We start from the raw sequence: 13,330 nt of genomic DNA, 5'->3' as shown, positions 1-13,330 counted from the left end.
CAGAATTTTTTAAAAAGTGAAAAAAAGTCTCAAAAAATTTTTTTATAATATTAAGTATTTCTTTAACATGGATGCATATTTCAGAATTCTGTTTCTATGAGTGAGATGATGTTTTATTAAGTATATTATTCCTAACTGGGCACTCTAATCAAAGCATAAGTTAACTCAGAAGCAAAGCTCTCATTTTAATAACATCTTATTTTAAGGTAAACCTTAAAAATGAAATTGAAGTTTCTGAAAGTAAAAACAGTTGGAATGTTGCCAATTTTTAAGGATTCAACCCAGTGTAAAGTTAATTCTTAGCAGTTATAACCATAGACCATGTAGGTTTTCAATCCAATTTAATTCAATATTATAAACCGCACAATGTGGTTTAAAACCGCTGGGGGGATCGAAATTGTACACAACCAGTTTTTGCCTGGAGAATCCCAGGGACGGGGGAGCCTGGTGGGCTGCCGTCTATGGGGTCACACAGAGTCGGACACAACTGAAGTGACTTAGCAGCAGCAGCAGCAGCAGCAGCAGCAGTTCTAATTCAAGTTTAGGCAAATGTTAGAGCAGACATATAAGCAAAGTACTTGAGAAGAGAGGAGTTAATTATTATGGCAATGAAGATTACCTTTGTCTTGCTCTGAATCCTCTACACAGTGACTGCAAAAGGATAATTTTGTTCCTTTGTTCTTGATACCTCTTACACTCCCTGTAGCCTTTCCATCTTGCCTGTATACAGATAGCAGCCAAGTGCCTCCGCCGACAGTGTTCCCTCCATCTCTGCTGGATGACGATGGCGGCAGTCCGCAGCTCCAAATACCGCTGCCTCTGTAAGTGAGCACGCCAGGAAGCTTGCAGAAGAGTGGCTGCACTTGCCATAAGTAAAGCATCTTTCTGCACAGCTGCATCTCTGACTTGCTTCTGATGTACGTAATTCCTCCAGAATTGCTGTGGGGAAGACAAAATAATAAAACTGGTATCATATAACACGTTTTCATAGAAAAAAGAAATCTCTTATGTCGTAACTAGAGATTAAGTAGCTAAACAGCTAAATTGTGGGTGGTTAAAGTAAAAAAATGTTTTCCAGATATGATCAGTGAAAATAACAATTTTAGATAATATAACCTTGATGAAGTTAATTATACAACTTAAAATAATTTAAGTTTTTGATAATTTCATGCCCTACAAATTAATTTTAATAAATTCCATTATATTTTTACCTACAATTTGCCAGTACTAATGGGTCAATGTGTATACATTTCCAAGATTAAGATATTAAAGACTTTCTTGCACAAACAGAAAAGGTTCTATGGAAAACAATTGTCAATGAGGGAGAAAATAAAAAGATAAATGTAAAATATGAATTTGAATAATTATAACAATATATGTACCATTCTCAAATATCACTAAGAAAACTAAAAATAACTGTTAACAGAAATTAAGGCACATAACTCCTTTGTTCCTAATTATACCTCACAAAACATTATAACTATAAATTCAATTTAATTTCAACTGTACATTAATATATGAACTAACAGTAAATTGTATTGCCAGGTAAATCCATTAGTTGCTATGAAAATTAAGAAATGAGTAGGACACATTCGCATCTCTGAAGAAATTTACATTCTTATTTAAATGCTTCACAATAAAACAATTCTAGTTACTAAAACACATGCTAAATAAACTGGCCAATCTCATGTAAAGAATCCTTTACTTCCCACCTGGATGACAATAGATGCCTGTCTCAGATGGAGGAAATGCTGCCTACATAGCAAGACCCTGAACCATCGCTGCAGCAATATGATCCTGCGGAGCACCTCTTGGTGAAGCAGATCCTGTAGGTGTTGTCGTTCCTGCTCCTTTAGGAACACCTACCAGAAGGGAAAAAGATGAAGAATACAGTTCAAGAAGAAATGAGAAATGTATTTAATGCATCATCATTCCTGTGATGATTCCCGTGGTAAGCTTTTTTAGAGAAGAACAGGTACAGCAGCAGACATGTACAAGTAGTCCTGATATTTCTAAGATTTAGTCAAAGCAGTCATTCTCAAATTGGAAAGGATGTATTAGAATATAGAAGGGGAACTGGAAAGGTGAGCAGAAGTACAAAAATCCCAGTGCCAGAGATTGTGATATATTATTCCCTGGGGAAATTCACTGCTGTCAGGAGCCAATGATTATAATAGTGATAAATAACAACCATCTTTTTAAAATCCAGTATGCATCAAAGGCTCCTTTGCTGCCCAAAGATATTCATCAGTTTGTTTATTCACTCTTTCATTCAATTATAAATCTTTAGGAATTTAGGGGTATACAAAGATAAATTAGACACCCCTCTGGAAACAGGATTTACATCTCAACTTTAAGAGCAGATAGATATTAAAAACTGTATATATTTAAGATGTACAATGTGATGTTTTGATGCATGTATAAACACTGTGAAATGATTATCACAATCAAACTAAGAAACATGTTCACCATCTCCCATTTTTGTCAAAAATTTTAAAAAGATTTTTAAAAAGCACAGATAGGTATCAGAAACCCCCTGAGTGAAACAGTAAGCTATCAATGGCAAGAGACAGAAGACCCTACCTGAGCAAAACAAGGAGCTGCAAATAAGAATAAATGTACATACTGGGGACCATGGAACAATTAAAGAGTATGAAGTCACAACATGGAGGTTCTTGAAAAAGAGAAATATGTTTAATCAGGAGGTTATTGAGTGATTATTACTGAGCAGGAAACTGACATAAAGAAAGAAGTGTATGAAGATGATGATTTTGATACTAAGGGCAGAGTGAGTTACATGGAATAACAGACTGATATTGATGATGGATCTGTTTACTATAAGAGAAATGTGTGAGAGCAAGAAACAGAACTAAAATGAAACAGTAGGAATGTAGGGAAAGGCAGAGATGTAAGAATCATTTGTAAGGAAAAACAATGGAAACATTTTTGTAAAAAGGTTAACGTGAAGGGTAAGCCATATATGATTATGGTTTCTAGCCTAGAAACTACAAGAAAGGTAACAGAGAAAAAGAGCAGTTGGTTAAAGACAGTAAGGGAATCTGGCTAACATCACTTTGGGCAAACTGAGTTGAAAATTACAGTAGAATACCTAGAAAGATGCTTTTTAAGCAGTTAAAATTATAGGCAGCACATAAGCACTCTGATTAATACTGACCATCTCATTAACTAAAAATCTTGGTCTAATCAATTTACTTATAATATCCTGTACATTATCTTTCTTATCAACATTCTCCTAGGCAAAGACTGCCATTATTTTTTTTTAAAGAAAGAATATAAAGTATCACTTTAATTTATATTGGATAATCTTTTTTTTCTTTATTTACTTTTAATTGGAGGATAATCGCTTTACAGTATTGCATTGGTTTCAGCCATATATCACCATGAATCAGCCATAGGTACACGTATGTCCCCTCCTTAAACCTCCCTCCCACCTTCCACCCTATCCCACCCCTCTAGGTTATCACAGAGTGCCAGATGTGAGCTCCCTGTGTCATACAGCAAATTTCTATCAGCTATCTAATTTTAGATTAATTGGTCATTTTAATCTATATTAATATTCTCATCTTACATTAATACGATAATGTATGCGTCTCAGTGCTACTCTCTCAGTTGGTCCCACCCTCTCCTTCCCCCACTGTGGCCACAAGCCTGCTCTTCCTGTTTGTGTTGTCTCTACTGCTGCCTACAAAAACATAAAACTCAATTTGGACAAGGGCTGTATATATTATATTTACCATGGATTTTCCAACTTGATAATTATCTGGATTAAGATTTATTTTCCTGAAGAAATCCTGAATGTTAAATTTGGATGGAATAATATTTCGGGGAAGAAGTACATGGAAATGGCTCACAAAATCCTGAAAAACGAAAAGAAAATATTGTAAAATCACAAGAGAATTATATGCAAACAAGATCCCAAACAAGTTAATTGTCCTTTTATTGATTTCTGTCTCATTAAACAGGGTGAAACCAAGAAATCACCTGTTAATTTAAAATATTACAAGAAGTTAATTAATTAGCAAAATGGGGGGTAGAGATTTCTACATATTTTGTTATCAAAGCAGAAGAAAAGAAGGACAGAAACTAATTCTCCCTTTGAAAAAGCTATACTAAAGACCAAAGAAAAAGTTAGTTAATAAGGTTTTGAAATTTTTAGCAGAAAAATAAGGAAAGGTGGCAGCTATTTCAGGTTATAATGGAAAATAAAGCTTTCCCTCAACAGTAAAGATGTGCTCAGCTTCTGAAAAGCTTCAAAATAATTTCTATACCCATATCAGCAGCAGCCCATGAGAACAGCTGAAAGCCTTGTTGGCAGCATACTATGAAAGATAACTCTGCTGAGAAACCTTTAGGGAAAATCAAAAGGGATCATTTCTTTTGAACTAGATTGCTCTGATTATAGTATTTCAGTTACTGGAGTAATCACTGTGAAGAACTGCCATGTTATGAGTAAACTTATAAAAGCAAACATTCAGATCAAATGAGAAGAGCCAAGAAGTGGAATCTATTAGAACACAAGTTTAGTGATATTGCTGTCAGTCAATGGAAACGAGTATTCTCTATCCCTCTTCAATTCTGTATGTGAAAGACAGAATGGGGAGAATTAAGAGAAATAAACAAGTGAGTCAAAAATGAAAAATAAGCAAGACACAGGACTAATTTACTTGATGTACATATATATTTAAATATCACTATAAAAGCATAACCTGGAAAGAATATTTGCAGCTGTATCCTGACTGGCGAATTCGAACTGTCTCCAGCATCCCAGTGTACCGAAGCTGTCTAAGCACCAAGGCATCATTGAACCTTAACGGTAACTAAAACAAAGCAAACAAGAAAAGGGTTAACCCAGAAGAACAGATCTCCAAATTTATGCTTGTTTTCTAAGTATAGTTAAATTCTGAATATCTAGGAACTGACTGGAGGTTGTCTGATTAAGATACAGCAGAGTCAATGAGGCATTCTTACCTCCACAACTGGTAGCTTCAGAAAAGTTCTGACTGCCTGACTAAAGGGAAAAAAAGAGACACCAAGCTTCCAGGCTTCACTACTTGCAGAAGAAAAGTGCCCTCAGAACTCAAAAGGAAATGTTGCTGCCCACAGGCCACAGAGTTTCAGTTCAGTTCAGTTGCTCAGTCGTGTCCGACTCTTTGTGACCCCATGAATCGCAGCACACTAGGCCTCCCTGTCCTTCACCATCTCCCGGAGTTCACTCAGACTCACGTCCATCAAGTCCGTGATGCCATCCAGCCATCTCATCCTCGGTTGTCCCCTTCTCCTCCTGCGCCCAATCCCTCCCAGCATCAGAGTCTTTTCCAATGAGTCAACTCTTCACGTGAGGTGGCCAAAGTACTGGAGCTTCAGCTTTACCATCTTTAGTCACTATAAAATTTGTAACAAGATTAACCTACTTATACATAGTTAAGAGTGTATTTTTGTTAAGATTTTACCCACCATCTCACTCAGAAACCACCCACTCTATAAGCTTCCAGTTGCCTTGAGAGCTGACAGATTGATCTTCTATGACTAGTCCAAGATTAAGAGCAGTTTATCTTCCTAAATAGTTTTTGCTGATGATCCTGTAAGTTCAGTTCAGTTCAGTTGCTCAGTCGTGTCCAACTCTTTGCAACCCCATAAACTGCAGCACACCAGGCCTCCCTGTCCATCACCAACTCCCGGAGTCCACCCAAACCCATGTACATCAAGTCGATGATGCCATCCAACAATTTCATCCTCTTTCGTCCCCTTCTCCTCCTGCCCCCAATCTTCCCCAGCATCAGGGTCTTTTCCAATGAGTCAGCTCTTCGCATCAGGTGGCCAAAATATTGGAGTTTCAGCTTCAACATCAGTCCTTCCAATGAACACCCAGGACTGATCTCCTTTAGATGTATTGGTGGGATCTCCTTGCAGTCCAAGGGACTCTCAAGAGTCTTCTCCAACACCACAGTTCAAAAGCATCAATTCTTCGGCATTCAGTTTTCTTTATAATCCAACTCTCACATCCATACATGACCACAGGAAAAACCATAGCCTTGACTAGATGGACCTTTGTTGGCAAAGTAATGTCTCTGCTTTTTAATATGCTGTCTAGGTTGGTCATAACTTTTCTTCCAAGGAGTAAGTGTCTTTTAATTCCATGGCTGCAATCACCATCTGCAGTGATTTTGGAGCCCCCCAAAATAGTCAGCCACTGTCTCCACTGTTTCCCCATCTATCTGCCATGAAGTGATGGGACCAGATGCCATGATCTTCGTTTTCTGAATGTTGCGCTTTAAGCCAACTTTTCCATTATCCTCTTTCACTTTCATCAAGAGGCTCTGTAGTTCTTCACTTTCTGCCATAAGGGTGGTGTCATCTGCTTATCTGAGGTTATTGATATTTCTCCCGGCAATCTTGATTCCAGCTTGTGCTTCATCCAGCCCATTGCTTCTCATGATGTACTCTGCATAGAAGTTAAATAAGCAGAGTGACAATATACAGCCTTGATGTACTCCTTTTCCTATTTGGAACCAGTCTGTTGCTCCATGTCCAGTTCTAACTGTTGCTTCCTGACCTGCATATAGGTTTCTCAAGAGGCAGGTCAGGTGGTCTGGTATTCCCATCTCTTTCAGAATCCTCTAAGACACCCTGGGAAATAAAAAATCCCTATAGTCCCTCATCACCAGTCACTCCTAGGTATCTCTTAGGTGTGTTTTTAGACATTCAAAAGAAGATATATTTGAAATTTCTGGTATTTCTCCTTATTTTCTAAATACCATTTTCAATTTTCCACTAAGGAAATCCCAAACGTTTTCCTGCAGAAAGATAGGGTATACCAACTATCAAGAGAAAAGTCAAGTGGGCAGCTTATGTTAAATAATAATAGCAGTTAATGTTTACTTAGTACTTATTCTGTGTTCTTAAATACCTTGTTAATTGAACTCTTTGTAGAACAAGGTCTCAATAACAGGGACTCAAATTTCTCTATAGCTATAAATATAACAGTTTCCCTTTTTGTCACCATAAAAGAACCAACCATTACGGAATAGCTAACATTTACTAAGCACTTAGTAGGGGCCAGGAATATTCTAGGTACAACATAGGTTTCTTCTCAGGTACTCATGAAACAGTTATGAATTGTCCTACAATTACAGTATATTCTTATACAGATGAAATTATTTAAGGCACAGAGAAGTCATGCAACTCATTTAAGACCACAAAACTTGTAACTGGCAAAGCTGGAGACTGCTTCTTAAGAATTAAGAAAGCTGAATCTAATTTCCTACTACATTTCAGAAGTTTGGGCTGGAACTATTTTTTCCTATGATGGACATAAATGATTACACTTAATAGATATAGTTTGCAAAGCTCTACTTAGGGGAACTGTCACATAAAACAAGAAGGAAATAAAAAATGTCCACAGTAACCTATTTTAAAAAGATAAGAATCTAAACATGAAAAATGCCAGGCAAGTTCTTTAAGAGTGATTAACACCTTATGTCTGAACAAGAGATTAATTTAGGGTAACAAAAGTTGCAAAAGATTATTTTGTATAACGGAATTTCAAGAGATTTTTGCTTCTACATGTAGCAGATGCTAAATTCTAGAAAATGCTAAATTGAGCTCATATAAATAGTTCATAGGCAGGTAAGTGAGAAAATTCGGAGAAAGTGATGGCAACCCACTCCACTAGTCTTGCCTGGAAAATCCCATGGATGGAGGAGCCTGGTAGGCTGCAGTCCATGGGGTCGCTAGGAGTCGGACATGACTGAGTGACTTCCCTTTTACTTTTCACTTTCATGCATTGGAGAAGGAAATGGCAACCCACTCCGGTATTCTTGCCTGGAGAATCCCAGGGATGGGGGAGCCTGGTGGGCTGCCGTCTATGGGGTCACACAGAGTCGGACATGACTGAAGCAACTTAGCAGCAAGTGAGAAAATTAGAAAGATATCAATAGAATATTCAGAACACTGTTTTCCTTACAAAGATTATAAACAGCTCTTCGCTTCCACATATCCTTCTTAGAACGAATTTACAGTTTGGTTTGAAGTAAGCTGAGCTAGAACCTCTCATTTAAGGGACATTCTTACCTTTTCAGCATTAGAGCGAATGCACTTTACAAAATATGGTTCTGCTTGACCAAGTGTTTCCATCAGTTTGCTTAATGACGCCTGCAATACAAAGCAATATAGTTAGCACTGTCTCTCATTCCAAACTGGAAACAAATGACTTATGATGTTGGTAAAATATGCAAAAACAAGTGATAAACACAGAACCAGGTTTGTTTCTGAAAAGCAAATTGTGTACAATGCCATACTGATTAAACTGAGGCCAGTTAAGGACAAGGATGGCAGTTTAACCTTAAAGCTGAGAGACTGGCAATAATTTTATAGTCGTCTAAATATATAACGGGGGCTTTGCAGATGGCTATATGGTAAAGAGTCCACCTGACAAGCAGGCAACATTTCAATCCCCGGTTTGGGAAGATCCCCTGGAAAAGGAAATGGCAATCTACTCTAGTATTATTGCCTGGGGAATCCTATGGATAGAGGAGCCTCGCAGGTTATAGTCCTTGGGGTCCCAAAGTTGCTAAGTTGTGACTTAGCAACTACACAAGTCTACAATAAATTTTTTACTTTTCTTCAGATTTCATGAAACAATTTTATTCAAATGCATGCAGTACTAGAAAGCAACTTTGGGAAAACCATTCAGTAGGGCAGCAGTCCCCAACCTTTCTGACACAAAGGACCAGGTTCATGGAAGACAGTTTTTTCATGAACTGGAGCCGGGAGGGAGGGGGATAGTTTCAGGATGATTCAAGTGCATTACATTGATTGTGAACTTTATTTCTATTATCATGACATCAGCTCCACCTCAGATTATCAGGCATTAGATCTCAGAGGCTGGGGACTCCTGCAGTAGAATATCCAGGAAGGTAGTAGTCTCCTGTTTCAATTTTAACCTTTAAGTATGTAACGATGTTCCCTCTTCCATTTCTGATGCTGATTATTTGCGCTTTGCCTGTTTTTTCCAGGTTAGTCTAACTGGAGGTTTATAAATTTTCTGATATTTTCAAAGAACCAGCTTTTTAATTTCATTAGGTTTTCTCTTATTATTTTTCTGTTTTTCATTTCATTGATGTTTCTACTTTATAATTTCACTCCTGTTTGCTTTGGGTTTGATGTTTTTCTTTTTCTAGTTTCCTAGGGTAGAAGCTTAGATTACTGACTTGAGGCCTTTTCTTTTCATTTTTTATTTCATTGATTGTTTCTATTTTATCATTTCACTCCTGTTTGCTTTGGGTTTAATGTTCTTGCTTTTCTAGTTTTCTAGGGAAGAACCTTAGATTACTGATGTGAGGCTTTTACTTTTTCTAATAAGAGAATTTATTGTTATAAATTAACCTTGGAATACTACTTTAGCTGCATTGCACAAATTTTGATGCTTTATTCTCATTTATTTTTAAAATACTTTAAAATTTTTTCTTCCCCTTGACTATATAAAGAGTTACAATAGTATAAACTTACATTTAGCCCCTCCCTTCTTTTGTGCTACTTTGTCCATATGTCTTCTTTATACCTTACAAAATACTATTATTTTGTCTTCTACAATCAATTAACTTTTTTTAAAGGTTCAAAGAGAAAAAACTTTTTATAGTTACATTCTGTCCTTCTGGCAATCTTAATGTTTTGTATAGATCCAAATTATGTGGTTTTCTCATCATTTTTATCCCAAATTTAGCATTCTTATATTGTAGATTTCCTGGAAGTGAAATCTCTCAACTTCTGTTTGTCTAAAAAAGTCTCTAACCTTCATTACTCACTTGTACAGAGAATTTTAGAGTGACAATTTTTTTTTTCTTTCAGGCTTTTAAAAATACTACTCTTGAATTCTGGTTTTCATAGTTTATGATGAGAAACATATTGTTATTCTTATTTTCATTTCATAGAACATAAATATCTTTTTTTCTTTGGTTGTATTTAAAATTTTCTTTTTTAACTGGCTTTAGCAATTTGATGTGATGTGTCTTGATATGCTTGGCGGGGGGGGGTGGGGGTGTTTTGCTTGGGACTTGTTGAGTTTCTTTGATATTTGAGCTTATATTATTCATAAAAATCAGAAAATATTTTTGTCATTATTTCTTCAAAATTTTTTCTATATCCCCCTCTTTTGCCTTTCCTTCTTAGATGTCAATTACATCTATGTTCAATGACTTAATATTTTCCCACAAGCCACTAATGCTTTTTTTCATTTTTTTCCCCCATCATTATTTATTACATCTCTCTGCATTTTAAAGTATATGTAAACTCTAATTCACTACTTTGGCACTAATCCCAACTAGTTTATCTCATTTCCAAATATTACAATTTTAATCTCTGAAATGATTAATCATTTGAGTCTTTTTCCTATCTTCTTTTTTTTCTCATTATTATTCACATTTTTCATATATCTCTGGACATATTTATACGGTTTATAAATAGCTATTTGAGATCCTCATCTACTATTTCCATCATCTCTGTTGTTTTTACAATCTGTTTCTAATGATTAATTTTTCTGTCTTGTTATGGGTGGTTCTTTCCCTGATTCTTCACATGCCTAATAATTTCAGATTGGACACTGGAGTGATTTTATATTCTTTGATTTTGCTGTATTTCTTTAAAGAGCAACAGACAGTTGCCCCTGGGGTTGAGTTACACTGGATCGTTTTGACTCTTTCAGGACTTACTTTTATTAAGCTTTGTGAGGGTAGGTTCAGAGCAAAACCTTCTGCATTTGCTTGGGCTCCCTCTTCCTGGGCTACAGCAACTATCTTTGTGCAGTAACCTGGGACTTGCCTCATTTATTTCCCTTTTCTCAGAGATCAGAATCCTGTAATGCTTATTGTCTGATAACTAAAAACACTCTATTTTTACCTTTTGCCTAGTTTTCTAGATGTTCATAATAGAAGGGCAATTCCTATATCAGTTAATCCTTCGTGAGTTCTACAATTTCACTTTAATGAAAATAAACATTCATTCACAAGAAGGGTGTGAAGTCATAGACATCTGGCTGCCATCTATCTCCATCACTTCTAATTTCCTCATCTGTACAATAAGAATGATGGTATTTATTTCACAGAATTGGAGGAAAAACAGATAACGCATATGTATAAATATTTAATAAGGAATATGGAAAATGTGGTACATTCATCATTATGTTTCTGGATGGTAAATGACTTTCATTTGTTTTTGTTCACTGTATTTTCTAAATAATAAAAAGTTTAGAAAAATTAATTCATTACTCTTATAATATTTAACAATGTATTAGAAACATTACAGATGACTCTTTGTAAATGTTAAATACAATACATGAATATAATCTGAAAATATCCATAATTCCTGAATTTGGGGGATTTTAAGGGACATTATAGGACTATAATTAAGCTTTTATTATAGTAGCTATAACGAGTATTCTTCAGATTAAAGACTGAGTTTGATAAAGAGGCACCTGTAAAAGAACTAAGATGATAAAACAAAGGACACAACAGCTTAATGGTTCTAGTCTTCCTAATCATGCAAAGGAGACTAATGCGTCCTTAGATAAATAGGGCCAAGCAACACCTCTCTCTTTTTAAATAATCAAATACCATTAACCCATAGGATTATGATTTAAGAAGGTTTGTGTAAAATTCATGGCAGAGCTTCCAACATATATTCAATTGTCTTTCCTTTAACTTTATTAGGACCTAGTAAGTTATTTGGCTCTTAAATCTTATATATATATATTTTTTTTTGAAGAAAAAACATTTGACTAAGTAGCTTTTATAGAATCAAATTTTTCTCTGGGCCTATGGTGAAAATTGTCTAAAATAAAATGACATTTCTAGCTTATAGGTCGGAGAAGGCAACTGCACCCCACTCCAGTACTCTTGCCTGGAAAATCCCATGGACAGAGGAGCCTGGTGGGCTGCAGTCCATGGGGTCACTAAGAGTCGGACACGACTGAAGCGACATAGCAGCAGCAGCAGCAGCTTATAGGTTGAAGAACTGTGCTTATATAAATCAAACAAGATCATATCCAGTGACATGTTATTAGATAATTTACATTTAGATATCCTGGATTAAAAAGGAACACTGGAAAAGTGCTAAAAAATAGAAATATAGCTGCTGCTAAGCTGCTAAGTCACTTCAGCCGTGTCCGACTCTGTGAGACCCCATAGATGGCAGCCCACCAGGCTCCCCCGTCCCTGGGATTCTCCAGGCAAGAACACTGGAGTGGGTTGCCATTTCCTTCTCCAATGCATGAAAGTGAAAAGTGAAAGTAAAGTCACTCAGTCGTGTCCGACTCTTAGCGACCCCATGGACTGCAGCCCATCAGGCTCCTCTGTCCATGGGATTTTCCAGGCAAGAGTACTGGAGTGGGGTGCCATTGCCTTCTCTAGAAATATAGCTATCAGTAGATATAGAAATTTTTAGTTAACAATGCTTTAGTTAGTACTGCTTCTGTGAGTGATAAAGGACAAGGTAGAATAAAGTTATCTAAAACACCATTACCCTTCAGATTTTCAGCTCATTTTCATAAATATCTAGCAAATGAACAGAATATTAGAGACAATCTGATAAGAACAGGAAAAATGAAGAGTATTTTGAAATTAATTCTGGAGGCGATTTGGTTAATTTATTATGATCGTATTTATTCCTAAATGCACAGTCATAATAAGATGATCTAGATTGCTATATATATAAAACTAAAACAAAAAGTCAAGAAAAATCTTACAATTCCATTTAGTTAAATAATGATGGAAGTAGCATGAGGTTTAAATATACAGAGAAAAAAAACATACATCATTGTATTAACAGTGCCACATCTGGGCAGTCAACTTTCTGGTGCTTTTCTCTTCAAGCTGAATATAACGAATTCCTCTTTGGGATACGTACTACCCAGAGATGAACAAAAGCACCTGATTTTTCTCCCATCTTTGGTACTTCCAACCAAAAGGACCATTCTACATAACTTTTTAGTCACATGAATCTTGCAGATCACTTTGACCTTATGATTTCAATCTGAACAAAACAGATTCCTCTTTGTTAAAAATAAAAGGGAAAAAAAGTAAATAGGAAATAACCTGAAACTGGGCACTGATGCTGGGAGGTTTCTTCTTCTTGTGCAAATGAAGAAGAGACTTGGTAATGCGATCCTGTAGGGTCAATCTTGTCAGATGCTTTAAAGACTTTACTTCTAGCAAATGCTGAAAAACAGAGGGAAGAAATAAAATTCTTCACATAAATTGATCTAAGAATAGGAAAAACAAAGTTGTAAGCCAGTGTTTATTATTCCTATGTATGACTG

The 13,330-nt window shown here is 36.0% G+C and overlaps 1 protein-coding gene across 7 annotated transcripts in view; it reads right to left on the bottom strand.

Moving 5' to 3' along the window:
* The window catches only part of MYO9A (myosin IXA), a 241,476-nt gene that overhangs the window by 68,099 nt on the left and 160,047 nt on the right, over positions 1-13,330 (bottom strand). For all 7 annotated transcript variants that reach the window (XM_018053556.1, XM_018053558.1, XM_018053557.1 and 4 more), the window contains 6 exons: positions 13,107-13,229; positions 8,092-8,172; positions 4,728-4,838; positions 3,756-3,878; positions 1,713-1,862; positions 620-939 (listed from right to left, as the gene is read on the bottom strand). In XM_018053556.1, coding sequence (XP_017909045.1) covers positions 620-939; positions 1,713-1,862; positions 3,756-3,878; positions 4,728-4,838; positions 8,092-8,172; positions 13,107-13,229 — 908 coding nt within the window. The remainder of the gene's footprint in view (positions 1-619; positions 940-1,712; positions 1,863-3,755; positions 3,879-4,727; positions 4,839-8,091; positions 8,173-13,106; positions 13,230-13,330) is intronic.

Source organism: Capra hircus, chromosome 10 (assembly GCF_001704415.2).
Source record: "Capra hircus breed San Clemente chromosome 10, ASM170441v1, whole genome shotgun sequence".
NCBI classification, from domain to species: Eukaryota; Metazoa; Chordata; class Mammalia; order Artiodactyla; family Bovidae; genus Capra; species Capra hircus.
Note: the sequence above shows the minus strand (reverse complement) of the source record. Positions and strands in the feature narration are given on the sequence as shown.